The sequence below is a fragment of the Emys orbicularis genome, chromosome 12 (assembly GCF_028017835.1).
Source record: "Emys orbicularis isolate rEmyOrb1 chromosome 12, rEmyOrb1.hap1, whole genome shotgun sequence".
NCBI classification, from domain to species: domain Eukaryota; kingdom Metazoa; phylum Chordata; order Testudines; family Emydidae; genus Emys; species Emys orbicularis.
Genome location: NC_088694.1, coordinates 38,678,612 through 38,706,601, shown reverse-complemented (window position 1 = coordinate 38,706,601; position 27,990 = coordinate 38,678,612). Strand labels below are relative to the sequence as shown.

Here is a 27,990-nt window from a genome sequence, read left to right as displayed (position 1 = left end):
CTGTGCATCTCACCATTTTCGCTTTATACAGAAAGAAAAAAACCCATGTGATTGCTGATTACTTGTAAAATCTAGACATTTACTGACCATTTTTCCTATAGTCTCCTTCACCTCTGTGTTTCTCAGGCTGTATATGAAGGGATTGGCCATAGGAGTCAGAACTGTGTAGAAAACAGAGAACACTTTGTTCAGGGCTCTCAGTGTGTTTGTTTTCGGTAGCATGTAGAGAATCATTATGGTCCCATAGAAAATTGTCACCACAATGAGGTGAGAGGAGCAAGTGGAAAAGGCCTTCTGCCTCCCGGTGGTGGAAGGAATTCTCAAGATGGTGATGACGATACATACATAGGATGCCACGGTTAATACAAATGGGGGCAGAGTGAATATAGCAGCCAGGAAGGTAATGACAAGATCTATCTGGTTGGTGTCACTACAGTAAAGATTAAGTATTTCTGTGGATTCACAGTAGAAATGATCAATTTCATTGGGGCCACAGAAAATTAATTGTAACATAAGAACTATTACCATGGTCATGGCCAGAAATCCATTTATCCAAGACCCTGCTGCTAGCTGCAGGCAGAACCTGCCATTCATGAGGACTGCATAATGCAGCGGTTTGCATATTGCCAAGAACCGATCATAAGACATCACCGCTAGCAGATAGCATTCTGCACCTGCAAAGAAACCAATAAAATAATATTGTGTCATACAATCACTGATGGAAATGGTCTTGTCCCCAGTCAGGAGACTGGCCAGAACTCTGGGCAGGATGGTTGAGGTGTAGCAGGTCTCCAAACAGGACAAGTTCCCCAGGAAGAAGTACATGGTGGTGTGAAGGTTTCGATCAGTGATAGCTAGCACAATGATGAGGATGTTCCCGGACACAGTCACAATGTAGATCAGTAGAAACAGTAGGAAGAGGAAGATTTCCAGCTCAGGGAGATCCCTGAATCCTAGGAGGATGAATTCTGTGATGGACATTTGATTTCCCCAATCTGTGTTTGCCGTGGGGTGTATCTAGGAAGAATAAAAATCATAGAAGAGAAAAAATACCATTATTTGGTTTTGTAATCTCATCTCTTCTCATGACAAAATCGTCCAAATGTGAGCTAATATTACTGAGAATAACCTGATATTTTTGTATAATCCATAACAATCAACCTACACATCTAGTCTTGGAGGCCAGGCTAGAGGATCTAATGGTTCTTTGTGGCCTTCCAATCTATAAATGTTCCTCTAGAGTATTTTTAAAAATTGCACAATTCCAGAATATCAAAAATTCCCAACAGATATCATCACATATACCACCTGTAGGAAATATTAATGTGTTGAAAACCCTTTTCATTATGTAACCTAATGAGGAGGTATTTAAACTAGGTTCATCGGGGGAAGGAGACCAAAGCCCTGAGGTAAGTGGGAAAGTGGGATACCAGGAGGAAGCATGAGCAGGAGACCGCAAGAGGGGAGGACTCCTGCCTCATACTGAGAAAGCAGGACAACCAGTGAGTTATCTTAAGTGCCTATACACAAATGCAAGAAGCCTGGGAAACAAGCAGGGAGAATTGGAAGTCCTGTCACAGTCACGGAATTATGATGTGATTGGAATAACAGACACTTGGTGAGATAACTCACATGACTGGAGTACTGTCATGGATGGATATAAACTGTTCAGGAAGGACAGGCAGAGCAGAAAAGGTGGGGGAGTTGCATTGTATGTGAGAGAGCAGTATGACTGCTCAGAGCTCCAGTAAGAAATTGCAGAAAAACCTGAGAGTCTCTGGATTAAGTTTAGAAGTGTGAGCAACAAGGGTGAGGTCGTGGTGGGAGTCTGCTATAGACCACCAGACCAGGGGATGAGGTGGACGAGGCTTTCTTCAGGCAACTAACAGAAGTTACTAGATCACAGGGCCTGGTTCTCATGGGGGACTTCAATCACCCCGATATCTGCTGGGAGAGCAATACAGCAGTGCACAGTGAATCCAGGAAGTTTTTTTAAAGTGTAGGGGACAATTTCCTGGTGCAAGTGCTGGAGGAACCAACTAGGGGCAGAACTCTTCTTGATCTGCTGCTCACAAACTGGGAAGAATTAGTAGGGGAAGCAATAGTGGATGGGAACCTGGGAGGCAGTGATCATGAGATGGTTGAGTTCAGGATCCTGACACAAGGAAGAAAGGAGAGCAGCAGTATACGGACCCTGGACTTCAGAAAAGCAGACTGTGACTCCCTCAGGGAACTAATGGGCAGGATCCCCTGGGAGAATAACATGAAGGGGAAAGGTTTCAGAGTCCAGGAGAGCTGGCTGTATTTTAAAGAATCCTTATTGAGGTTGCAGGAACAAACCATCCCAATGTGTAGAAAGAATAGTAAATATGGCAGGCGACCAGCTTGGCTTAACAATGAAATCCTTGCTGATCTTAAACACTAAAAAGAAGCTTACAAGAAGTGGAAGCTTGGACAAATGACCAGGGAGGAGTATAAAAATATTGCTCAGGCATGCAGGAGTGAAATCAGGAAGGCCGAATCACACTTGGAGTTGCAGCTAGCAAGAGATGTTAAGAGTAACAGGAAGGGTTTCTTCAGATATGTTAGCAACAAGAAGAAAGTCAAGGAAAGTGTGGGCCCCTTACTGAATGAGGGAGGCAACCTAGTGACAGAGGATGTGGAAAAAGCTAAGGTACTCAATGCTTTTTTTGCCTCTGTCTTCATGAACAAGGTCAGCTCCCAGACTACTGCACTGGGCAGCACAGTATGAGGAGGAGGTGACCAGCCCTCTGTGGAGAAAAAAGTGGTTCGGGACTATTTAGAAAAGCTGGACGAGCACAAGTCCATGGGGCTGGATGCACTGCATCCGAAGGTGGTAAAGGAGTTGGCGGATGTGATTGCAGAGCCATTAGCCAATATCTTTGAAAACTCATGGTGATCGGGGGAGGTCCCGGATGACTGGAAAAAGGCTAATGTAGTGCCCATCTTTAAAAAAGGGAAGAAGGAGGATCCGGGGAACTACAGGCCAGTCAGCCTCACCTCAGTCCCTGGAAAAATTATGGAGCAGGTCCTCAAGGAAACACTTTTGAAGCACTTCGAGGAGAGGAAAGTGATCAGGAACAGTCAGCATGGATTCACAAAGGGCAAGTCATGCCTGACTAACCTAATTGCCTTCTATGAGGAGATAACTGGGTCTGTGGATGAGGGGAAAGCAGTGGATGTGTTATTCCTTGACTTTAGCAAACCTTTTGATACGGTCTCCCACAGTATTCTTGCCGCCAAGTTAAAGAAGTATGGGCTGGATGAATGGACTGTAAGGTGGATAGAAAGCTGGCTAGATCGTCGGGCTCAACGGGTAGTGATCAATGGCTCCATGTCTAGTTGGCAGCCGGTTTCAAGCGGAGTGCCCCAAGGGTCGGTCCTGGGGCCGGTTTTGTTTAATATCTTTATTAATGATCTGGAGGATGGTGTGGACTGCACTCTCAGCAAGTTTGCAGATGACACTAAACTGGGAGACGTGGTAGATAGGCTGGAATGTAGGGATCAGATACAGAGGGACCTAGACAAATTGGAGGATTAGGCCAAAAGAAACCTGATGAGGTTCAACAAGGACAAGTGCAGAGTCCTGCACTTAGGACGGAAGAATCCTATGCACTGCTACAGACTAGGGACCGAATGGCTAGGTAGCAGTTCTGCAGAAAAGGACCTAGGGGTCACAGTGGACGAGAAGCTGGATATGAGTCAACAGTGTGCTCTTGTTGCCAAGAAGGCTAATGGCATTTTGGGCTGTATAAGTAGGGGCATTGCCAGCAGATCGAGGGACGTGATCGTTCCCCTTTATGCGACATTGGTGAGGCCTCATCTGGAGTACTGTGTCCAGTTTTGGGCCCCACACTACAAGAAGGATGTGGAAATATTGGAAAGAGTCCAGCAGAGGGCAACAAAAATGATTAGGGGTCTGGAGCACATGACTTATGAGGAGAGGCTGAGGGAACTGGGATTGTTTATGTAAGCAGAGTCAGGATGAGCTCTACCCTGACATCTGGTGGTGAATTATGGCGAGTGTGGAAAAGAACTCCAGGGGCTGATCTTGTTTGCATAGGCACACCCACTCGCCTGGCATGAAACAACAGCAACTGAAAGTGGTTACTTTGGCTGGTGTGGGATCCCCAGTTTCTCTGTTATTGGGGCAGGAAGAATAAAGTTTTGTTACCCTGATTCTGTGAATCAAGGCCAGTGGAACTGTTGTATGACAGAAGGACTGAGTGAGTCCTTCACCATTACCTAAGTAGCACTTGCTTGACAAGGGGCATGGGTTACAAAACCCAGTGAAGGGAGAAAGGATGGGGATAGGTATTTGTACCTGATAGTATGGGCCTTCTCTGAGGGTTTGAAACACCAATTGCACTATCTCCTCTCTTCACTGTTGAATGTCAAAGCTAACTTTGATTCCATTAGGAGTCTAGTTACAGGTTGCTGAGCTGAATTCACTTTGGGCAATGGTACACCCGCACTGGGGCTCCCCTACTATGAGCTGAAATTGCTAAGAGCTGAAATCACAAAAGAGCTAAAGTTATTAAGAGCTGAGATCACTGAGTGCTGTGTTAACTAATGGGGGAGCCTGAAGCTATATTGCTAAGCAGCTGGCGGAGCAATTTGTGGGGACGATGGAGGTGCAGCGAGCGGTGCGGGGCCGGTTGGAGCGGCCCAAGGAACGGCGAGCGGAGCTGTTTGCGGGGACGGCTGGAGCGGCTCACAGGTCGGTGAGCGGAGCGGAGCGGAGCAGCTTGTACAGCAGAGCAGTTCGTGGGACGGCAGGAAGTGGACTGGCTCATGGTGAAGGCTGCGGTGGAACACCACGGAGAGACGGCCGGCCGGCCTCGGATCACGTAAGGTGCCCCTTAACACCCTGCGCGCCCCCCCCCTTTTACTCTGGGGCTGCACTGACCAGGGACAGAGACGTTGGGGTTTGTTGGACTTTTGGGACTTTGGGTGGTTGCTGGACCCAAGAGACTTTGGGGGTGTTGGACTTTGGGGACTCTGGGTGATTTTTGGGTTGCTGGATTCAAGAACCAAAGGGAAAGGACACAGCCCAATTTGCTGGGGTGGGTTTTTTGCTCATGGTTTGTGTTATGAATCCTGTTTGTGGTGTTTTTCCAATTTAATGCTGATGTCGTTTACCTCATGTTATTAAACATTTTCTGCTACACTCAGACTCCGTGCTTGCGAGAGGGCAAGTATTGCCTCTTAGAGGCACCCAGGGGGTGGTATGTAATTGTCCCAGGTCACTGGGTGGGGGCTCGAGCCGGTTTTGCATTGTGTTATTGAAACGGAACCCCTAGATACAGAACCTGGCCTTGTTGCTGCCAACTTAGATGGGCAGAAGGGTTACATTTAGTCTCCAGAAGAGAAGAATGAGGGGGGATTTGATAGCTGCTTTCAACTACCTGAGGGGGGGTTCCAAAGAGGATGGAGCTCAGCTGTTCTCAGTGGTGGCAGATGACAGAGCAAGGAGCAATGGTCTCAAGTTGCAGTGGGGGAGGTCTAGGTTGGATATTAGGAAACACTATTTCACTAGGAGGGTGGTGAAGCACTGGAATGCTTTACCTAGGGAGGTGGTGCAATCTCCTTCCTTGGAGGTTTTTAAGGCCCGGCTTGACAAAGCCCTGGCTGGGATGATTTAGTTAGGAATTGGTCTAGCAGGGGGTTGGACTAGATGACCTCCTGAGGTCCCTTCCAACCCTGATATTCTATGATTCTATGATTCTATGATTATCACTTCAAAAGTTTTTTTTCCTCTTACTTAATTGGCCTCTCAGAGTTGGTGAGACAACTCCCACCTTTTCACGCTCTCTGTATGTGTATATATATCTCCTCAATATATGTTCCATTCTATGCATCTGAAGAAGTTGGCTGTAGCCCACGAAAGCTTATGCTCAAATAAATTTGTTAGTCTTTAAGGTGCCACAAGTACTCCTGTTCTTTTTGTCCAAAACACAAGACCTCATACCAATTGGGGACTTTAACTACCCAGACATCGGTTGGAAAAGCAATACAGCAAAACACATTTCCAGTAAGTTCTTGGAATGTGTTGGGGCAACTTTTTGTTTCAGAAAGTCAATGAAGTTACCAGGCAGGCAGCCATTTTAGATTTGATTCTGACCAACAGGGAGGAATTGGTTGTGAATCTGAAGAAGGAAGGCAATTTGGGTGAAAGTGATCATGAAATGCTAGATTTCATGATTCTAAAGAAAGGAAGGAGAAAGCGCAGCAAAATAAGGACAACAGATGTCCAAAAAGCAGCCTTTAACTAACTCAGAGAACTGATAGGTAAGGTCAAACGGGAAGAAAATCTAACGGATAAAGGAGTTCAGGAGAGCTGGCAATTTCTCAAGGAGACAATATTAAAGGCCAAACTCTTCTGATACAAAGGAAAGATTGGAAGAATAGCAAGAGGCCAATATGGCTCCATGAGGAGCTTTTTAATTACCTGAAAATCAAAAAGAATGCCTACAAAAAGTGGAAACAGGAACAAATTGCTAAGGAGGAGTACAAAAGAACAGCACAAGCATGTAGGGACCAAATCTGAAAAGCTAAGGTACAAAATAAGTTACACCTGGCAAAAGACATAAAAGGCAGTAAGAAGAGGTTTTCAAAGTCCATCAGGAGCAAGACAAAAGAAAGTGTAGGTATTCCACTTGATGGGGAAGGCGGAGGTGTTTAATGCCTATTTTCCTTTAGTCTTCACTAAAAAGCTTAATGGTGACCAGATACTCAACACAATTAACGAGAAAGGGGAAGGAACCCAAGTCAAAATCGAGAACGAACAATTAATAAAATTATGTGGGATTTTCAAAAGTGCCTTGGGGGTTAGACGCCCTAAACCTTATGAAAGTCCTTAGAAAGTCCCAGCCACCTTACATTTCTAAGTACTTTTGTAAATCCTAGTCTTAATTTTTTTCCTTTTTAATTTAAATAACATCAGGCATTTTTTGTATCTACTAGAATGTTATTCTCAGTTAATGCGTGGAACTCACTGGTACGGAAAAGCATTTAGCAGGATTAGGGGGGAAAAGGCTTAGAGAATTATTTTGAAGAATAAGAAGAATGGACACAACTCTAGTAGGTCGGACAGAAATGTATAAGGGGAATAAATCCTGATATTTCAGCTCATAACCAGACATTGGCAACCAGGAGTTATGACGACACTTCCCTTATCAGTTTATTAATCCCTAGTTGTCCAGTACAGGAATTTTATATTTTCTTCTGCTCATCACAGGAGCCAGGATAGCAAACTTCATGCACTGAGGCTGTAAAGGGTTGAACAGGCAAATGGCAACATTTAAAATCTTCTCCAAGCTCAACTTCTCTAATGCCCTTCTAGCATTCTGGATTGTGAAGAGAGGGCATTAATGACCTTGTGCTTGCTAATCCAGGGAGTTATCAAATGACATCTTCATATTTCCAGGCTAACCAAGCCCTTAGTTACACTGACCAGTATCACACAAGTCTTTTTTATGCTCCTTAGATATGCCCATCTTATTATCCAGCATGTGAGACAGACGGGTGATACCTGAGTGTCTCATTTCCGGGGTCCGTGATGGGTGAAATCCTGGCACTGTTGAAGCGAATGGGAGTTCTCCCATGGACTTCAAAAGGGCCGGGATTTCACACAATATTTGGAAAGTGATTCTTCCTTATTTCCACGATTAATGGACTATACATTATTGACGTCCGCCCTAAAACTCCAGGAAGCATGGACGATGCGGCTTACTCAAAACTCTGGGATATTTCAAGCTTGGAATGATGGTCTCTGATTTCTCTGGGATTCAGATTCCATTCTCTCAGTTGCATCTAAAATTTAACGACTCACTAAAGAGAAATGCAGGTGCTGGAGCCACAATCTTTCCTGGAACGGGTTTCTGCCCTGCTAGTCTGAAATGCAGACGCCTCCTTATGCGTATATCATTCACCAGAGAAGACAGGGTCTCCCCTGACACTGCTCAAGGGCCTTTGGAATGACCGCGCTGGGGGAATTCCTGGGGTTTCTGTGCAGACGGCACAAATAATGATCCTGAAGCAATCAGCCTTCCCCTCTTCAAGGACGTCTCTCCTCTGATACCTGATCGACTGGGAAATTGCTCTGTGTGATGCATGTAAAATCTGGCTCATCTTAGCGTGACCCATGGGGGCCTTCTCTGTAAACAAGCCAACGTAATTCCTGCTGTAGACACAGCTATGTTAATAGAAGAACTCCCTCCATCGCTGTAGTAAGCGTCTATGCGACGCTGCCTCAGAGCCACAGCTGCGCAACTGTAACGTTTATATTGTAGACATACCCTAAAACAGCCCCACCCAAGGCCTAGTGGGAAATCAGGATTTGCTGCCATTTCTCTGCCCCTTTCTCAAATGAACTCACACAAAACTGCTAAAAGACAAGACCACCACCTCCTGTAAAGAGCTGTGGGACTAGAACTTGGGTTTGTACAGCCGGGGACAGCTGATGGTTTCACATCACCACCGGGACATTGTAGAGGTGTGTAGCAAGGAGCAATGCAGAAATCGGGCACTGAAGGAAGTACCACCCAAAGTGTCCAGAGTGACAGCACTCTGAGGCCCATGCTATTTCACCCTGGAGAGTGGCCCACCCAGGAAGATGTCCGGGTAGCTACACAAACTATTGGGCTGCTGTGACTCCAGACCTCACCCGGCTTTCTGATCTCTGGTCTCCAACCCTGGCCTGACTCTGACCCTCACTCTTGCCTATCAGTCCAGACTCTAGTGACTTCTCCAATCCCTGCTCGCTGACCACTGCCACGTGGCCATCCTTGACCTGTGATTGGTAGGCCAGACTGCCTCCACCCTAGTCCCTTACAATATCACCCGTGGGCGAACATTTTTCACAAAGTGCTCATTCCATGTCTGACCCCTCAGTCCTCGTCCTCAAAGGAAACTTGCACAATGCCTTCAAAGATGAGCCTGGGAACTTTAATTCATACTTTGCTAGACACAAAATATCATGGAGTTAAGAAAGACACTGGATTTATGGCTAATTACAACAACCTGTAACCAACTAACTCCTTTTTTTTGTCCTATGGCTGAATGGTGTTAAGAGGCCACTTCTCCTCAAGTGTTCTCTTACAATGTGTGTTAACTCCTTATGCTAAAAAACCTGTTCCACCTTCTATTTAGCTGTGACACTCTGAGTACATTGCTGAGAAGCACTGTGTGTAGGTGAAAGCTTGTCATGTGCACCAACAGAAGTTGGTTCAATAAAAGATATGACCTCACCCACTTCACCTTTCTCAGCTATTATACTGTGTGGCCATCTACTGGACATGATACAGTATACATATCTGACATTAGTAACAGTGACGCTGGCAGACAAGATGCCAGCTCATGCCAGAGCCCCAGGCCAAGTCACCTGTCTATTAGTGTAGATCATAGGGATTCTTAAATGTATAAGTATGTATTTGGACTTTAAACTTCATGAAAACTGATGGGACGTTACTTGCATTGTTTTCACTTATCTGGAATCAACCTGAAGTGGTGTCATAAGTCACCTGTTATCACAAAGTCCAATTTGTCTGGGTGGCAAGACAGACTGGAGAGTCACAGGGGACTGGTATAGTGATCCAGGAATTCACATTTGTCACTGGTTTGGTGAAATCAAATTATAGAACATACCACCTGTTTGGGGTGTCTGCCCTGTTTTCTGACAGTCAGCCCTGAGGTCGGCCCTCACAGCTGTGAGCCATTCCAGAGAGCGTGAAAAGAGAAATCTCCAGTAACATCTAGTGCCCATTAGACAGTATAGCCACCCCTTCCCTGCCCCCACCCTCTGCTGCCCCTAGTGCCCATTATACAGTATACCTGCCCCTTCCAGGCCCCCACCCTCTGCTGCCCCTAGTGCCCATTATACAGTATACCTGCCCCTTCCCGGCCCCCACCCTCTGCTGCACCTAGTGCCCATTATACAGTATAGCTGCCCCTTCCCACCCCTCACCCTCTGCTTCCCCTATGCCTATTATACAGTATAGTTGCCCCTTCCTCACCCCCACCCTCTGCTACCCCTACTGCCAATCATATAATATAGCCGCCACGTCCCTCTGCAGCCCATTATACACACAAAGAGAATCAATTTTCCGTCTGCACCAGATGCAACTGTCACATTTTATTACTTAGAAAACAAAATGTGAAAAAGAACTATATAGTGAGAAACCATTTTCCCATGATTTTTTCTACAGCACAATTAACATTTCTCTGTTCTTTAAAATGTAATTCAGTGTGATCAATACAAGAATCAGAGCAGGGGTGGCTCTAGGCACCAGCAAAGCAAGCAGGTGCTTGGGGCAGCCCATTTGCAGGGGCAGCAGCCGGCAGGGATTCAGCCTGGGAGCTGAGAACCAACAGGGGGCCCTGGGAGCTCTAGTTCCTTAGTTAGCTCCCTGCCTATAGAGCCAGCCCTGGAGCAGGGAAAGAACTACATTTCCCAGCATTCCCTTGGCCGCTATCAACAGGAAAGGGAGGGGGAGGGAGTATGGTAGCTGAAACCTCATGCTGCAGCTTGCTGTGAATGGAGAGCTCACTGCTACAGCGGAGTGGCACTGTGAATGGGGAACAAGTATGCCCAAGGAGTAGAAGGCTTTGGCCCAGATATGCCCTTCAGAAGACATCCCCAGACTGGATTAGGGCTACTGCTGTGACCTCACCTTGCAGCCCCCAAAGAAAGAATTGGGTGGACTAAATGGACAGTGCCCCTCTCTATCTGAAGCCTAGCAAGGGAGGTATGTAGATCCCACTAGAATTTAAAATGAAAAGTAAGGGAGGGGAGGCTCTACTGGACCTGGGCAGCTTTAGATACAGTACCAGGCACGTAGGAGGATTTCCACTTCTGAGCCATGGAAGCAGAAATTGACTTTTCCTTTCCAGATTTAGCTAATATTCAGAAAGGGAATCTAGCACCTGCCTTCCAGATTTGAACACCTCAAAATTCAGGAGTGCTCAAGCTCAGTTTGGGCAGCTGTTACTTCATTTCTCCCAAATCAAATATATGGATCCACTGTAACTTGCTGTAGAAAAAGTAGGATAAAATTGAGCTAGAAATGCTTCCCAGTGGTTATTAGGACTGGAATTGCTATTTTCAACAGCCATTGCCTTGTTGTTTTTTTTTTTAGTTTTATTTGTTTAAAAGGAAGACAGTGATATTGCATTGGCAAATTCCCCATAGAAACAAAGAATGGAACAAAAGAATAATAAAGGCACCTCAACTTTTCCTCATTTATGGAGGACAGTCTTATAATATGCATCCAGATATCCTCCAATCACACAAGCTGAAAATTGTTCCACTTTACTGCAGTTCTGTAACCATATGGGAACCAATCCTGTCTGTGTTCTGTGCACATCCAAAATTCCTGCTGAATGACCCGCCCTGGGAGCAAGTTACCAGTGACCCAGGGCTGGGACGGAAGGAGGGTGCAGGTGGGGGGGGGGAGCCCAGGGCTGGGGCGGCAGGGTGTGTGTGGGTGCGGGGGCCACTGGTGGGGGGGAAGGGAGGAGCCCAGAGCTGGGGCAGCACAGGGTGTGTGGGGGGAGAGCCCAGGGCTGGGGTGGCAGGGGGTGCAGGTGGGGGGGGGGGGAGCCCAGGGCTGGGGCAGCAGGGGGGTGCGGGGAGAGCCCAGGGCTGGAGTGGGGGCAGCCAACATTTTTTTTGCTTGGGGCGGCAAAAAACCTAGAGCCGGCCCTGCCAGGAAGGACAGGTTCTGGAGGAAGAAATACATGGGAGTGTGCAGGACAGAGTCCAGCACCATGACAAAGACAATTACACCATTCCCTAGCAGGATCACCGGGTAGATGATCAGGAACAGGGCCGGCTTTAGGAAGTGCGGGGCCCAATTCGAACAGTTTCGACGGGGCCCCAGCAGGGATGACTAAAAAAAAAGCCACTTAAAAAGAACCCTTTCATTTCTTCCATGTATTATTTACTTTCCATGACTATATACATAATAACAAAATTATATATTACATACATTGCGTCATATATTAATTAGCTGATTTTCACTTTCATATTAGGAAAATAATTCATGTTTTGATAGTTGTACAACTGATTTTCTTCAGTAATGTTTATTTTATTAAAATTTATAAAATATTTCCTTATTAATATAAAATTGTGCCCTCCTCCCTGCCCCAGCGCCTCCCGGCCCGCGGAAACAAACCCTGCTTCCCCAGCGCCGCCCCGCTGAAACAGCTGTGGGCCAAAAAGGAAGAAAAGGAAGGTTTGGGGGAGGGGGGTGACATAGGGTGACCAGATCACAGCAGTAAAATAGGACACGACCCCTCCCCGCTCGGCCCCACCATCACACCCCTCTTCACCCCCTAGCCCCCCGCTGGCTTGCTCCTCCCTCCTAGTCAGTCCCCCACCCACCACTTGCCTCCTTTCACCTTCTCCCTCCCCTGCCAGAAACCCCCATGCCCGCCCCTAGAACCCCTGCTGGCTCATTGCTTGCCTCTTTGCCCACCCGCCGCTTGCCCACCCCGCTCGCCGCTCGCCCCCCCCCCCAAGTATAAAGCCTCATTCAAAGACCCAGGGGTCACTATATTACTGCACACAGCAGTCAATCAGTGCAGTTGTAGATAAATCTCTGCATTATGCATTTTTGTATAACTTTTATGAGACTTTGTATTGAACCTTTGTAATGTTATAGCCGGCCCCTAAGGTAGTATAATTAAGGTAAAAGAAAAATGTCTTTTTGCTAGAAGTAGAATAAGATCTCCCCCCCACTTTGTAATCAATTGCCCTGTTGAATGAATGAGGTGTGAATGAGGAAGGTGTGGAAGGCAGCACCTCCAGACAGCTGCAACCCTTGGAGAGGGGCTGGGAGCCAGCCAAGGAGAGCGTTGCCCAGGGCTGAGTGGGACAGAGTTTGGGTGCAGGCTCCGGGCTGGGGCACGGGGTGGGGTGCAGGATGGGTGGAGGGGTGCAGGCTCTGGGAGGGAGTGCGGAGGGGTGGGTGCAGGCTCTGGGACAGAGTTTGGGGGCCAGAGAGGGGGTGGTGGGTGCTGGGCGGGGGGGGGGACTGCCATCACATGTGGCTTCCTTCCTCCCCTGCTGCCCCTCACCATAGCCTCGGTGGGGGATGGGGCTGACCCTTGCCCAGTGTTTGCAGGAGTGGTGGCTGGGGGGAAACCCACTCAAACTCTGGTTTTACTCTTTCGTTGATGGGTCACTTTAACCCCTTACAAATCCCTTCCTGCCTCTCTCACCCCCCTTTTCTACTGGGCTTGTTTGATCTTTTCGGTGGAGCCAGATGAAAACCACAAACCCCAGCGAGAGCAACAGGCTGGAAGACCCACCACCCACTCAGCCTAGTCCATCCCAGAGCCCAGGACTGAGGGCAAATGTCCCCGCACCCCCGGGCCACCTGCTTCCACTCCTGGCCTCTCCCAGCGCCGCCAGCGATTCTGTGTGGCTGCATCGGGTGGGATTTCAACCGGACCCCCCCCCCCGCTAAATTCACCCCTGTTTTGCGACCACTCTGCACCAAGAGCACCTTCCTTCCCTGCCCTAGAGCTGCTGGATGGCTAGAAAGCTGAGCTGGGTGTTTGATCAATCTGGAATATTATTGTGCCCCCCCAAAAAAACCTTAATGTCCACACAGCTTGGGGAGGGCTATTCCTCCCCCCCAAAGCCGGTCTATTTTATTGTGGCAGGGCAAACGAAGGAGCCAGAGTTTAATGGAAATATTCAGCCCCTACAGCGGTCTTGCAGCAGGGGAAGCAGAGTCGATGGGAAGGGAACTGGTTTGGATAGGAGCCCCCATCCCCCTCCTTTGCAAAATAATTTGGGGAGGGGAATCAGATCACTCCGTGCCTCAGTTTCCCCCTCTCTTGGGGGGGGAGGGAGATAAAAGTCTCAGCCTGCCTGTTGCAGACCTTTTGTATTCTCCCCTCTTGATGTATTTGATTTCCTCGTCCAAATCCCCCTCTCTCTCTCACCTGGAATTCACAGCACTAAGTACTGGCTTGGGGCTTTCTTCCTGGGTTACATGATCCGGAGTTTAGTTTTGAAACAGACGCAGGCAGGCACAACTCACCCTCAAACAACAACACCACCGAAAACCACAAAACCAACCCAATATTACACACCTATGGGGAATCACAGGGTCAAACACTCACCGACCGAAGCCCCAGCAGCTGCTCAGGTGAGTGAGGTCCACACTGCAGAGATTCCTGTCTCCCACCGGACCGGAAGCCCCCTCAGGGTCTCCTCCAGGTGAGTGCTGGGGGGAGGGGAGGGGAAGGCTGCAAAGCACATGTGCCTTCTCCCCCCCCCCCACCTGCAACAGCTGTTGCTTCCGGGAGAGCCACAGAGCTTTGCTTCAGGCAGGGACGCTGCGCGGGGCCCTCTTAGGGGCGGGGCCCAATTCAGGGAAATCGGTAGAATTGGCCTAAAGCCGGCCCTGATCAGGAACACCAAGAAGAGCAAACCCTGGAGTTTTATGAGGTTCAACTATCCCAGGAGGATGAATCTAGAGGCCGTTGCGTCATTTTCACTTGCCACTTCTTCTGCATGTTCAGCCTGCGGATAAAATAAAGAGAGGGGTGATAGCAAGGAGCTGACAGTTGCTCCCCTACGTCACTCCTGTGTCTCCCATATTACAAAGATACGCTGTTTCCTTATCACATTGTTATTTTAATAGACTAGCCAGTGTGTAATATAGTGTGTGTTTAATCAGGACAACCCAGCCATGTTTCATAGGCCCTGTACTGCTAGCACCAAGAGGGTATTCTCTTATCGCTCAAACTCTAGGGGTCAGTCCCTATGGTGCAAGTGGATCTGAGTTTTCTCTCCTCTGTTTCACTGAAGCCCTAGGAGAGCATAGTATTTACCCAAAAAAGGAATATTGACTTGACTTAAAATAGACCCACCTGTAATAGAATAGAATCTCAAAGTTCGAATTTTTTCTCAGGACTCTGATATGGGGGCGGAATTTAATTCATCTTGTTGCCTTAAAATGTTGTCTTTTACATTTCTTTTAAGTGTAACCATGATTAGCAATTTCCTAGACAGCTTTTTGACAGCTACAATAGTCCTGTGAGCGTTTCTGCCCTTCGGTCACTAATATACACCCTCAACCTTAACAAAGTTTACTGTCTTGGGCTTTCCTTAATTGGTTTATTTAATTAATTCAAAGTTCCTAATGCTCAGCTCTGAAGTCCACAGAGGCCTTTTCAAGGGTCAGGCCCTTGAAATCAGGCCTTCTTGGGATTTCTTTGGAACGGGAGACAAATTTCTCCTTGTACATCCCAGGAGGAAGTCCTTTCTCAGTGCTGCAGACCTTACGGACCACCTTTGGCTTGCTGCCTACCAAGGTCTCTGCTAACCACAGTCTTTACCCGCCATCCTGACGATGCCACAGGCAGGGAGACCTGCTCATGTGGAGTCCAAAGTTGCTCAGGATTGGTGCTCCCATCCCAAGAAGGCCCCATACGTGTGGGGACCTCCTGTAGAAAACCTCATGCAATGGAGCCATGGAGGAGGTTGGCCATGGGCTTCCAAGGAGGTTGGCCATTTATTTTGTGACTTTATGCCTCTGTTAAAACTCACCTGTGCTGACACCCACCTGGTTAAATTTCTGTCTTTCATAATGTCTGCCTTAGTGGGTGTGGTCCCATTTCTACTCACCCTGGCTTCCTATTATAGGGTCATCTTGATCATCCAAAGGATCCCTTCACCTCAGGGAAGAGAAAAGCCTTCTCCACCTGCTCCTCACACATCCCAGTTTTTTCTGTTTCCTACGGGACCATCATTATTGTCTCTGGGGCCTCTGTAGGAAAGCAGTCCCCAGATTTAAACAAGGTCTTCAACCTGCTCCACACAGCAATATCTCCCACATTCAACCCCTTCACCTACAGCCTGAGGGACAAGGAGGTCAAAGATGCCCTGGGAAGGGTTGGAAGCAAAGTGGTGACTTTCCTAAAGAAGAGCACTATCCAATAAAATGATGCAAATGACTCGAGTCAGAGGGGGGTGAGCATCTCAGATGTTCTGGGGGTTCAGTTTGGAGGAGGTCAGAGATGCCATGGGAAGGTTTGTAAGAAGAAGAACTGCTTTCAGAAATGTGATGTCCCTACAGCAAAATTAGGAGGTGTGCGAGGCTGCAATGCCATCTAGTGGCTGCAGCTGGATGTGTGATTCTGCCATCTAGCGGCCACAGGAGAGATTGCCCACTTCTGGCCCTGGAGTCCTGGTTGTTCGGTTAATGCAGAGAGCCAGATAATAGAGGATCAGATAAATGGGGTTCTACTGTGCATGGGCCCAAAGAGACAACATAACCAAGTCACCAGCCAGCATTAAACGGTGTCAAACAAGGCTCAGAGTTTGGTATGCAGAGACCTCTGCCTGCCCAGTCCCATGGCAAACATGCCATTAAAACTCCTTCATTAACCTTCCATTAAAGATACAGAAAAGAAGGCTGAAGAGTGGAAGCATTTGAAATGTGAAGTATTAAGTCAAGTTTTCAGTTGAACAACACCCCTTGCTCCCTGGCCCTGTAGCTGGAGAGAGTTTTTAGAAAGAAAAGCCCCCTGTGTTTCTTGGATGTGATAGAGAAATAGTTAAAGACAGCTATTCGCTCGGGGCATTCCTTTGCTTATCACATCAGTTAATCCACACCCTCTGTTTATTATCCCAGTTGATCTCTGCATGTATGTAATCTCTCCTAGATACACGTACACAAAAATACCTAGGGGAAGATGTTAAGCAGACCCCTAGTATGTCCAAAAAGGAATTTAAGAAATGTATATCGTTGCACGTAAACATGTTTGTACACTAGTATATAAGAAGGCATTCTGAGCCAGTAAGGTGTGTCTCTTTCCTCTAGCAGTGGCTATGAGAGAGCACCCGTCAGCTGATCGTAAATAAAAGCTTGGTGTCCGTATCCTTGTCTCCGTGCCTCCTTGGGGTAATTGAACAAGCTCCAGGGGGAAACGAGCCGAATTGGCTAACAAAATGGCGACTCCGCCGGGACTTCTCTCCCTGTAGGGGACTCTGACCGACGGCCAAGAGCAATTCTGAGGAGTGGCCACCCTGAGCGTTGGTTTGCTCGGGCCTCAGGTTGTTACAATTGGCCGGGGCGGCTGTGTCCCCTCTAAAGAGAACTCCAAAAGACACGGAAGCAGGACGGCTCCAAAGAAGGGAAGATCCAACTGCCGGACGCGGCCACTCCGGGCGGTAAGTGCGTTTACCTCCTGGGTTTTGAGGAATAACGCCCCCGAAGTGTGGGTTGGATGGTAGATACCCTCTAGGCAACCTGTGTAAGGAAGGGTATATTGGCATTGTTGTATTCTGTGTATACCTTGTTATTGTGTTGTTGTGTTGTTAAGTAAATAAGGAATGGCCCATGTATAATTCCACTAACTCTACGAGTCCGTGGGCCATTCTGGATAATTACTGGGACTTAGAAAAGCCCCAGGGAGTGCTCCTGTTCATAGGAGGAGTAATCTTGTTTTTCCTCCTAATGATCTGCTGGAAGCCAAAAATATAAAAGACTGTGATTTTATTCATGTAAAGTAACATTGACCAGGTCCGAGGCTTAAGCTGACTTCAGCCGCCCCAAGACTCCTGCGAGGGGAAACCCGGTGACCAGGATATCTTGATTGCAAGGGGGGTCAGCCGAACCTCGTGACCAAGTGTCTCCCTAAATTAGGGCTAGAGCCCTGTCTTTTCCTTATCTCGAAAGTTGGATAAGAGCACGATGGGGTCCGGACAGAGTACCTCTTCCGGGACACCCTTAAGATGTATGCTAAATAACTGGAAAAGGTTTAGAGACCATACTGATTATGGAATTGCATTATGTAAGGATAATCTTGTAAAGTTTTGTACTCTTGAATGGACAACATTTGGGGTAGAATGGCCTGAAGGGGGGACACTCAAGCCAGAGACCATACAGGCAGTACATAGTATTGTGATCAGGGATGGGCATTGGGACCAATACCCCTATATAGACATCTGGCAGGACCTGGTGGCTAGCCCTCCCCCATGGTTGCAAAAATGTAAGGCAAGGACCATTAAAACTTTACTGGCCCGTGACCCTATTAAGAAACCCTGTCCTCCTGTTAAGAAAACTTGCCCGCCAGCTGTAATTCCCTCGGCCCCCGATCCGATGCCTCCTCCTCCCTTGTACCCTGGCCTTCCCATTTCCCCACCCCAAAATGGGGGCCCCTCCCCGCCTCCTCAGAGTAACGCTCCAAATGTAAAAATAAGAAAGGAATCAAGTGACCCTTCACCCGTAAAATTTGAAAAGGAGCCGAGTGACCAAGCAGCGGATAAGTCAAGTAGCCAAGACTCCTCCGAAGAAGAGTCCACCCCAACCCCCTTACATAGACCGATAGCTAGTCGTACAAGGAGGGGCAAGGCTGGCTCCCAGGACTGGGACATAGATTCCACTTATCCACCTGGGGAAACGAAGATAAAATGTGTTAGTCCATCGGGTAAGAAGGGTGACGCAGTATTTCAAGCACCCCTTCGAGAGGTTTTGGACCACGGTGGTGACCTTAAGATGATATATGTTCCCTTTACCACTAGTGACTTATATAATTGGAAGCAGCAGAATCCCCCGTTTTCGGAGGACCCCGCCCCACTAACTGCGGTATTTGAGACCTTAATTACGGCTCATAATCCTACCTGGGGCGATATGAGAGTTGCGCTTAATACTCTATTAACCGCAGGAGAGAGACGCCTGGTTCTCTCAAAAGCTCGCGAACAGTTACTTGAGCAAGGGAAAACCTCGGCTGAGGTGAATGATCTGCTGCCTGAAAGCCCCCCTGACTGGCCACAGAATAAAGTTGGCGAGCCTAAACATAGAGAATACGCCGCGGCCATAGTACAGGGAATGAAACGTTGTATCCAAAAAACCCCGAATTGGTCCAAGCTGTATAACATAAGACAGGAAAAGAACGAAAATCCAGCTGCTTTCTATGAGCGGCTCTGTAATACTTGTAAAAGATACACAGACTTAGATCCTGAAAGTGCTAATGGGAAACAGGTACTAATTCCTCTCTTTATTGGGCAATCTTATGAGGACATTAGGAAAAAGCTGCAGAAGCTGGAGGGGGCGGCGGGCAAAAATATAGAGGAACTGTTAGTAATTGCCATGAAGGTTTATGATCGAAGGGATGATGAAGAACGAAAGAAAGGGGCCCGTGCCTTGGCCATGGCCCTGAGGGGAGGATATGAGGAAAAGGGGGGCAAAAGTAAGGGACGGGCAGGGCCACTGGGAAAGGGAAAAGGCCCCCGTCTGGGTCGGAATCAGTGTGCCATCTGTAAGGAAGAAGGGCACTGGAAAAATGAATGCCCCCAACGACAGGTTACAGGAAAGGAGTGTAAGGATAGAACTCCGCCCCTCCCTATCTTCTACTACAATACAGGACTCCCGGGGAAAGAATCCTCCCCATAGGGAGGCCGGGGGACCCAGCGGCCCCTCCTGGCAGCACAAGCCGCCAGCCTGGATCCCACGGTAAAAATCAGAATAGAGGGCCGCCCAATAGAAGCCCTTATTGATACTGGGGCCACCCTTAGTTTGCTCCCCCTTAATAAGGCTCCCCGAGGTAGGGCTCAGGGATGTGCAATGGTACAGGGTATTGAGGGACAAACTACAGCTTTGGAAAAGACTTTGCCTCTCCTCGTAAAGATAGGGGACCATCAGATTTCCCATCAGTTCGTTTGTAGCCCCTCCTGTCCCATAGCACTTCTTGGACGAGACATCCTCACTAAGTTACAGGCAGAAATTTCATTTGATAATGGAACTATGGAGGTCAGGCTTCCTAAGCAACAAGCCTCTAACTACCAGATGGCACTCGTGAGTGCTAGAAACCTCTCTCCGGAGGGTCGGGGGAGGGATGAGAACCAGCTGCAAGGGGTCCACTCAGACGTATGGGCAGAGGAGGGAGGCGTAGCCCGTGCCAGAAATGCCTTACCGGTGCATATCCCTCTTAAGGAAGGGAGCAGCCCGGTTCAAATTCGACAATACCCCCTCAAGCTAACCACTCGGATTGGGTTAAAGCCTCCTATTCAAAAGTTTCTGCAGTATGGGTGGCTCACGGAAGGTACGTCCCCATATAACACCCCGATAATAGGAGTCCCTAAACCTAATGGGCAGTACCGATTGGTTCAAGATCTAAGGCAGGTTAACAAACTAATAGAGGCCCCCTATCCGGTAGTCCCAAACCCTCATACTATCTTGGGACAGGTCCCTAAGAACCATAGCTGGTTCTCTGTGATAGATTTAAAAGATGCTTTCTTTTCTATACCCCTTGATGAGGAATCTCAAAGGCTGTTTGCCTTTGAATGGGAGGACCCAGATACTCACTACAAGGCTCAGTATCTTTGGACTGTGGTCCCCCAGGGACTTACTTGTGCACCCGAGATTTTTGGCAGCCAGTTGAAAAGGGACCTGGCTCCGTTTTTGGCTAACCACCCCTCATGCAATATAGTTCAGTACTGCGATGATCTGCTTTTAAGCACTGAAACAGAAGCAGCCTGTAAAGAACAGACAGTAAAACTCCTTAACTACCTCGGGGCACAGGGGTATAAGGTTTCAAAGGAAAAAGCTCAATTGGTTAAACAACAGGTTACCTTTCTCGGATATCATATATGCCAAGGGAAACGTAGTTTGGGCAAGGAAAGAATCCAGGTTATACTTGACAGCCCTGAACCCCGGAATCCCCGTGAGTTAAGGGCTTTCCTGGGATTGACTGGCTTTTGTCGGCTCTGGATCCCTGATTATGGGGGAAAGGCTAAACCATTATATGAATCCTTGACTAAGGAGGGTCTGCTTCACTGGACATGGAGTAGGGAAATGGGAAAAGCATTTCGAGAGCTTAAAGAAGCCTTGGTTCAGCCTCCAGCTCTAGCCCTCCCAGATCCCCGGAAACCCTTCACCTTGTATGTTCATGAAAGAGGGGGGGTAGCAGCTGGAGTCCTATGCCAAAGGTCGGGACCAACATGGCAACCTATTGGATATTATTCAAAGGTGTTGGACCCTGTCGCCAAGGGGTGGCCTGCCTGTCTACGGGCTGTTGCGGCCACTGCCCTCCTTGTCCAGGAAGCCGAAAAATTGACCCTGGGTGGGGACACTGAGGTTGTGGTCCCCCACGGGGTACCTCAAATACTGGGAACAGGCGCAGGAGAAAAACATTTAAATCCCAGCCGACATACTAGGTATGAGGTAGGGCTCTTGCTGGCCCCTAACTTAACTTTTAAGACCGTTAGCTCCCTTAACCCAGCTACCTTGCTACCTGATCCCCAGACTTCCCGTGGGGCTAGCCCCACTCATGACTGTGTTGAAGTCTTGCAACAGGAAACCAAACCCCGCCCTGACCTTTCGGACTTGCCTTGGCCCAATCCCGATATCGAGGGGTATGTTGATGGATCTAGCTATGTGATGAACGGCAAGCGGTTTACTGGGGCAGCGGTAGTGATTAAGGGCAAGGGAGTGCACAGGTTTAAACTCAGCCCTAATCTATCCGCTCAAGCAGCAGAACTAGTGGCCCTTATAGAGGCTCTCCGAATGGGAACCGGGAAAACTCTTAACCTGTACACTGACAGTCGTTATGCCTACATGGTGGTGCATGCGCACGGAACCCTATGGAAGGAAAGAGGGTTTATTACAGCTTCGGGCCAAAAGATTGCACACGGAAGCCTCATTAAAGTGCTTCTTGAGGCACTGATGCTTCCCCTCCGGGTCGCCGTGATACATGTGCGCGCCCATGGAAAAGCCCCTGAGGCCGAGCAGCGTAGGTATAATCACCTAGCTGATCAGGCTGCGAAGGAGGCCGCCCAAGACGGGGCCTCTTGGCTTCTGATGGTCCAAGACACAGAGGCTGAGGCTCCTCCTCCCCAATATACAGCTGAGGAAATTGGCCACGCGAAGGCTGCAGGAGCCAGGCAGATTTCCTCTGGATGGTGGAAATTACCAGGGGGAGAAATCTTTGTCCCTCGACCAGTGCTTCAGGAAATTCTTCGGCTTATGCATGGAGAGGGACACATGGGGTCGGGAGCCATGGTTGATTTAGCTACCCGATCCCTTAAGGGGCTGGGCATGCACATGGAAGCTCAAAGAATTGTCAGTAATTGTCCTGTTTGTCAGCGAACAAACCAAAAAGGGTGCGGCCCTCCTGCCCCAATGGGAGGACGGCCCTGGGCTGCTTTCCCTTTTCAGAGATGGCAGGTTGATTTTGCTGAAATGCCTCCTTGTAGGGGCTATAAATACATACTCGTGTTTGTGGATCAGCTCACTGGATGGGTAGAATGTTATCCCACTCAACATTGTCAAGCCCGAGCTGTCACTAAGGCTTTGTTACATGAAATACTTCCTCATTTCCATCTCCCCGAGGTAATTGAGTCTGACCAGGTGAGCCACTTTACTTCACAAGTGGTTCAGCAGGTTTCTCGGGCCCTCGGTATACAGTGGAAATTGCATACACCCTGGAGGCCGCAAAGCTCAGGACAGGTAGAAAGAATGAACAGAACTCTCAAGGACACTCTTACTAAAATATGTACAGAGTCCAGTTTAAAGTGGCTCGATGCTCTACCACTTGCCCTGACCCGCGTTCGAAGGGCCCCACGTAAGGGTCTTAAACTTTCACCCTTTGAACTGGTCTTTGGGTTTCCCCCCCGAGTACTTATCCCAGGATTCCGGGAAGATGTAAACTGGGAAGTGGGGAACGATTCTTTATGGAAACAGGTATCTGGGCTGCAATCTGTTTTGTTACAGCTACATCGATACGCGGCATCTTTCCAGGCCCTCCCCTTGGATCAGCCCGTGCATCCGTTCCAGATTGGGGATCAAGTCCTCATCAGGAGGTGGAAGCGTGATCCCCTCACTCCACGTTGGGACGGCCCGTATACTGTCTCGCTCATCAGCCAGACTGCAGTTAAGATCCTTGGAAGCGACAAGTGGACACACCATACACGGGTAAAACGTTTTCTAAACCCTAACCAGGAAAGTCAGGAGAACGAGCCAACAGAAGAGGACACCAGCCCTCTGCCCGCCCTGGCACCGGAAGCCCGGGGTGGCACAGGCGAAGACTCCATCTGGGAGTACCAAGGATTAGACGGACTAAAGGGACTGTTTAAAAGAAAGAAGCAATGAAGTCATTTATAATATTTCTGTTTATGTATTTCCATTATTGCTATGGTTGGGAAAATAGGTTTTTACAATTAGGGGAAACAGTAGCAAGCTCTTTTAATCTTAGTAAATGTTGGGTATGTGGGGGTCCAGGAGGTTTAAATGAATGGCCTTGGGTAGCTCAGCCGGTGCAACCCAAATGGTGGGTCAGTAACTTAAGCATAGTACACGAAGGAACGGGAATATGGACTGAGGATAGTAGTCCCTGGCGACTCTATTCTTCCGGAATAGGAACCTTTTGCCTTAACCGGACGAGGCAAGGGGGAGTGTACTTAGGAGAAAGCAAATGTGATTGGACTTTATCCCTAGGATACGATTGCTATGATTCCAACTGTAACACGTATGATTGTTCCAGGTACCAAGGACGATGGAACCATACCCATGTGAAACTTTCTAATAGTAGCTGGGTAAGATGTTCCTATTGGCATCACAGGGGCAAAGGCTGTGAGGCAGTAGGATTAGACGGGTTCTTTGATGCTCTCGTTCTAAGTTGTCAGCGAGACAATACCACTAGTAAAGATCATGTGGTACGGTGGTATCAGTGGGCATGGCAGCACCATAATGGGACCCGGACCTTCTTCAATCATTTTTGGTCTAGCACCGATAAGCCCGGACGAGGCTGTAATTGTATCTGGAAGGCGGGGGCCGGAGCTTGGAAATGCCACTACTGTGACTCAGAAGGTGAACCTACCATTACGGGAGCGCCTTTTCGAGCTGGCAATTCTTTATATTTTGACACAACATTGGAGGATTCTGAAACCTGGGATGGTCCCTTTGCTAAAGGGACTTGGGCCCTAAAAGGTCACTATTGGATCTGCGGGCAATATGCTTACAGAAGGTTGCCTCCAAATTGGACGGGCATATGTTATGTTGGGTACATTAGGCCCCTGTTCTTTTTGCTACCCCAAACACTGGGAAATAAGTTGGGAGTCAAAGTATATGATGACCTAGTTAGAGAAAAGCGGTTCGTGGACTCCTCTTTAACCGCCGGGAGTTCCCAAAAGTGGGGAGCTCAGGAGTGGCCTCCTGAAAGAATTATAGAACATTATGGACCAGCCACTTGGAACCCTAGCGAGTTAGTATCTGGGGCCAGGGAGCCTATTTATAACCTAAACCGGATAATTAGATTGCAGGCTGTGCTGGAAATAGTCACTAACCAGACAGCCACAGCACTCGACCTTTTGGCTGATCAGTCAACCCAAATGAGAAATGCAATTTATCAGCACCACATGGTTCTTGATTATTTGCTGGCAGAAGAAGGAGGAGTCTGTGCAAAATTAAACGAGTCCAATTGCTGTTTACAAATAGATGATAATGGAAAGGTGGTAAAACAGCTAACAAAGGAAATGAGAAAGTTAACCCATGTCCCAGTCCAAACTTGGGGTGGGTGGGACACAGACTGGTTTACCTCCTGGCTACCACAAATAGGATGGCTCCGAAAGGGTTTCCTCCTTGTTGTATTTTGTATCGCAACCCTATTAACCCTAGCTTGCTTCGCTCCTTGTTTAGTTGCATTAGTTAAACGCATAACTAATCAGATTGTATATCAGCGAATGATGGCACTATATCAACCAGTAAAAACGGAGGACTGGGGGGTCTAGAAGCTCTCAAAATGCTTTTAAGGGGGGATAACTGATAGAGAAATAGTTAAAGACAGCTATTCGCTCGGGGCATTCCTTTGCTTATCACATCAGTTAATCCACACCCTCTGTTTATTATCCCAGTTGATCTCTGCATGTATGTAATCTCTCCTAGATACACGTACACAAAAATACCTAGGGGAAGATGTTAAGCAGACCCCTAGTATGTCCAAAAAGGAATTTAAGAAATGTATATCGTTGCACGTAAACATGTTTGTACACTAGTATATAAGAAGGCATTCTGAGCCAGTAAGGTGTGTCTCTTTCCTCTAGCAGTGGCTATGAGAGAGCACCCGTCAGCTGATCGTAAATAAAAGCTTGGTGTCCGTATCCTTGTCTCCGTGCCTCCTTGGGGTAATTGAACAAGCTCCAGGGGGAAACGAGCCGAATTGGCTAACAGATGCTATCAAAGATGGTGATACCGTCCTTTGGGGGAAAGAGAAGATGTTTGTGGAGATGGGCTGGAGTTGCGGTTGCTCTTGTTAAAGTCGGATCTGAGTCCTAGAAGACAAATCAAGACACATGCACAAAAAGGGGAGGAGAAAGAACAGCAGAGAGAAAACACAGCTTCTGACTCTCTCTTCCAAGCCAACTGGATCTGGGTGGAACTGAGTCACAGGGACACTCCGGTGCTGAGACCTCTTGTCTGATGCCCACTCTAGGGCCATCGGACCCTGCTGTCTAGCTTCCCTAGACCTGGATTCTGCTCTTTGAGCCCCGCAGTCGCTCATCCGCCCTTCCTCAGAGCTCTGCCTTGTCTCTGGATCTCTACTTTAACTCCTGTGGAATCAGCAAGGAACTCAGTCATGCTGAGCAGCATTCCTCCCAGCCACTCTCCCCTGCAACCTTGTGTGGAGATGCCCCCCCCCCCCAACCCCCACACAGCAGGACCCAGCTCTTAACCAGGGCCCTATCTCAGTGCAAAGGGCTCACACTCAGGGTGTCCCTAAGCCTCTGACTGGCAGAAGCTGGGACTGGCTGATCACTAGATGAATTGCCCAGTTCTGTTCATTCCCACTGCAGCACCTGGTCTAGAGAACATAAGAACATAGGCACAGCCATCCTGGATCAGACCAAAGGTCCATCTAGCCCAGTATCCCATCTTCCAACAGTAGCCAATGCAGGTGCCCCAGAGGGAATGAACAGAACAGGTAATCATCAAGTGATCCATCCCCTGTCACCCATTCCCTGCTTCTGGCAAAGAAGAGACCCTGGGCTAGATGGACCATTGGTCTGACCAAGTATGGCCATTCATATGACGCCCAGTCCAAAGGGTGAAGTTCATCCCAACTGGTCATGCTGGTCTTCCCCTCCCTTTACTGGCCCCGGTCCGTGGTTATCTGGGGGGCGGCCTGCAGGAGGAGACACTGAATGCTGATTGCCCCAGGCTGGAGTCTGGATGGCTTGCAGTGACGGTCGGTCAGCGAGGTGTCCTGGCAGGGCAGCTGGCCAGAAAGTAGCACAAAAGCCGGCGCAGTCTGGAGTAGGCTGCCCTCTGTGCTAACCCTTCATCACAGGCACAGCACATAGGCCCCAGGGTCACCAGCCCTCCAGGTTCGCCCAGGAGACACCAGGAATGAAAGATTCATATTTAATGAACACTCATGTCATGGGTTGAAACCTCCCAGAATCTGTCCCACGCAACCTGGCAGCCCTTGTAGGCCCCGATCTGCACCTGTGCTTAGGCTCCTGAACCCCAGATGGGCTACAGGAGCGGGTCCCATCCAAACTCTGGCTGGAGGAGCGAGTGGTGTCATTTAACTCAACGGTAGGATCGGACCTGGGGTCTCCCCCAGCCCCTGTGAGGGCCCGGCCTACCAGGCTACAGTCACACTCACTCCAGGCCCAAGACCCTTTCATTATTTATCCACAGTGGAGCAACTTGGACAGGAGAGACTGAAGGGTCCCATGCATCAGGGCAGGCACGTAGAAGAGTCGCCGGGCTGGGTGGATCACTGATCTGGTGTCATATGTAGAAAGGATCTGGGGCTAGAGCAGTGGTCCCCAAACTTTTTCAGTGTTGCCCCCCTTATCTAGTCCTCAATCCCCCAAGAGCCAGGGTGGGAGGGCAGGGGGTGGCTGGGGCAAGGCCGGGGAAGGAGAGTCGTGCTCGAGGCAGGACAGGGGAGCTGCCAGTACCTCTTTTGCCGGAGTGTCCCTGAATGCTCCTCCAGGCTTCCTGTCCCCCAGTGGCAGAGGCTGGTTACTGCAGTGCTGTATGCTGCAATACAGCAATGCTGACCGGACACTGCCAGGTCCCCTTTATGACTGGACTTCCCAGTCGAAAACCGGACACCTGGCAACCCTAAGCCGGGGCCAGGGGCTGGGACGGGAGCAGCAGCTGGGGCTGGGGACGGGGATGGAGTGGAGCTGGGCGCAGAGCGGGGCTCTGTGGTGCTCGCTCCCCGCCCCCAGCGGGCTGCCCCAGGCGGGCCACGCCCCCCCTGAAATGTTCCTCCCACCCCCCTAGAGGGGCACGCCCCACAGTTTGGAGACCACTGGACTAGAGGGACAATGTAAGTCCCCTCACCTGCATGTCCAGTGGGGAAAATGTTTAAAAAGAAGAAAACGAAGGGGGAGGGGACCAAAATAATCCAAAAATGTTTCGGGTTTTTTAGATATTTGACAACAGAATCAAGACACAAATTGAAATTGGAAAACAATGAAAATGTTCATTGCAATGAGCTTTTTCCTATCCAGAAAACTCCTTGAGAGCCCCCTGCTTTTCTGAAATAGTTTGATTTATACGAAATTATAACCCTCTTCTGCCGGCATTCCTCCTCCTCGTGGGTGCAGCTGGATCGACAAGATGCCATGCCCTTCCCTGAGCTAGGCCCGCAGGACTGAAACTGTCAGGAGATTGTAACAGGAAATTATACAGCCTCCCAGAAACAAGCCGGACGTTCCCTCAGCTGTTGACAAATGGAGAATCCCCACTTGTGGGCAGCTGTACTGTGCTGATGGCACACAGCTGAGTGGCGAGGACGCCTTCTAGGAGGGGGCAGCAGGATGTGTATCAGCTCATCTTTCTCCCCCATCCCATGGCCCAGTCAGTCCTCTCTGCTGGAGCTGTGAATGCTGGGAATGCTCTGGAGAATCTCCACTAGCTGTCAGCAGTATAGGGCCGAGGACATGCAGCTGAGCAGTTCCAAATCCAACCAGTGCATGAGTACACATGT

At 48.8% G+C, this 27,990-nt stretch overlaps 1 protein-coding gene across 1 annotated transcript; it reads right to left on the bottom strand.

The window, feature by feature from the left end:
* Nucleotides 1–9: 9 nt before the first annotated feature.
* On the bottom strand, nucleotides 10–27,347 carry LOC135886142 (olfactory receptor 10A7-like). The gene is made up of 3 exons (XM_065414012.1): nucleotides 27,342–27,347; nucleotides 711–1,017; nucleotides 10–674 (listed from the first exon to the last, which is right to left on the bottom strand). The coding sequence occupies exons 1-3, from the start codon at nucleotides 27,345–27,347 to the stop codon at nucleotides 10–12; spliced, it is 978 nt and encodes a 325-aa protein (XP_065270084.1).
* Nucleotides 27,348–27,990: the final 643 nt, after the last annotated feature.

What these genes read in the sequence shown, in the direction of transcription:
- LOC135886142 (XM_065414012.1), bottom strand. An exon ending in GACCATTTCCATCAGTGATT is followed by an intron (nt 675 to 710) that starts GTATGACACAAT and finishes GTTTCTTTGCAG; the next exon opens with GTGCAGAATGCTATCTGCTA.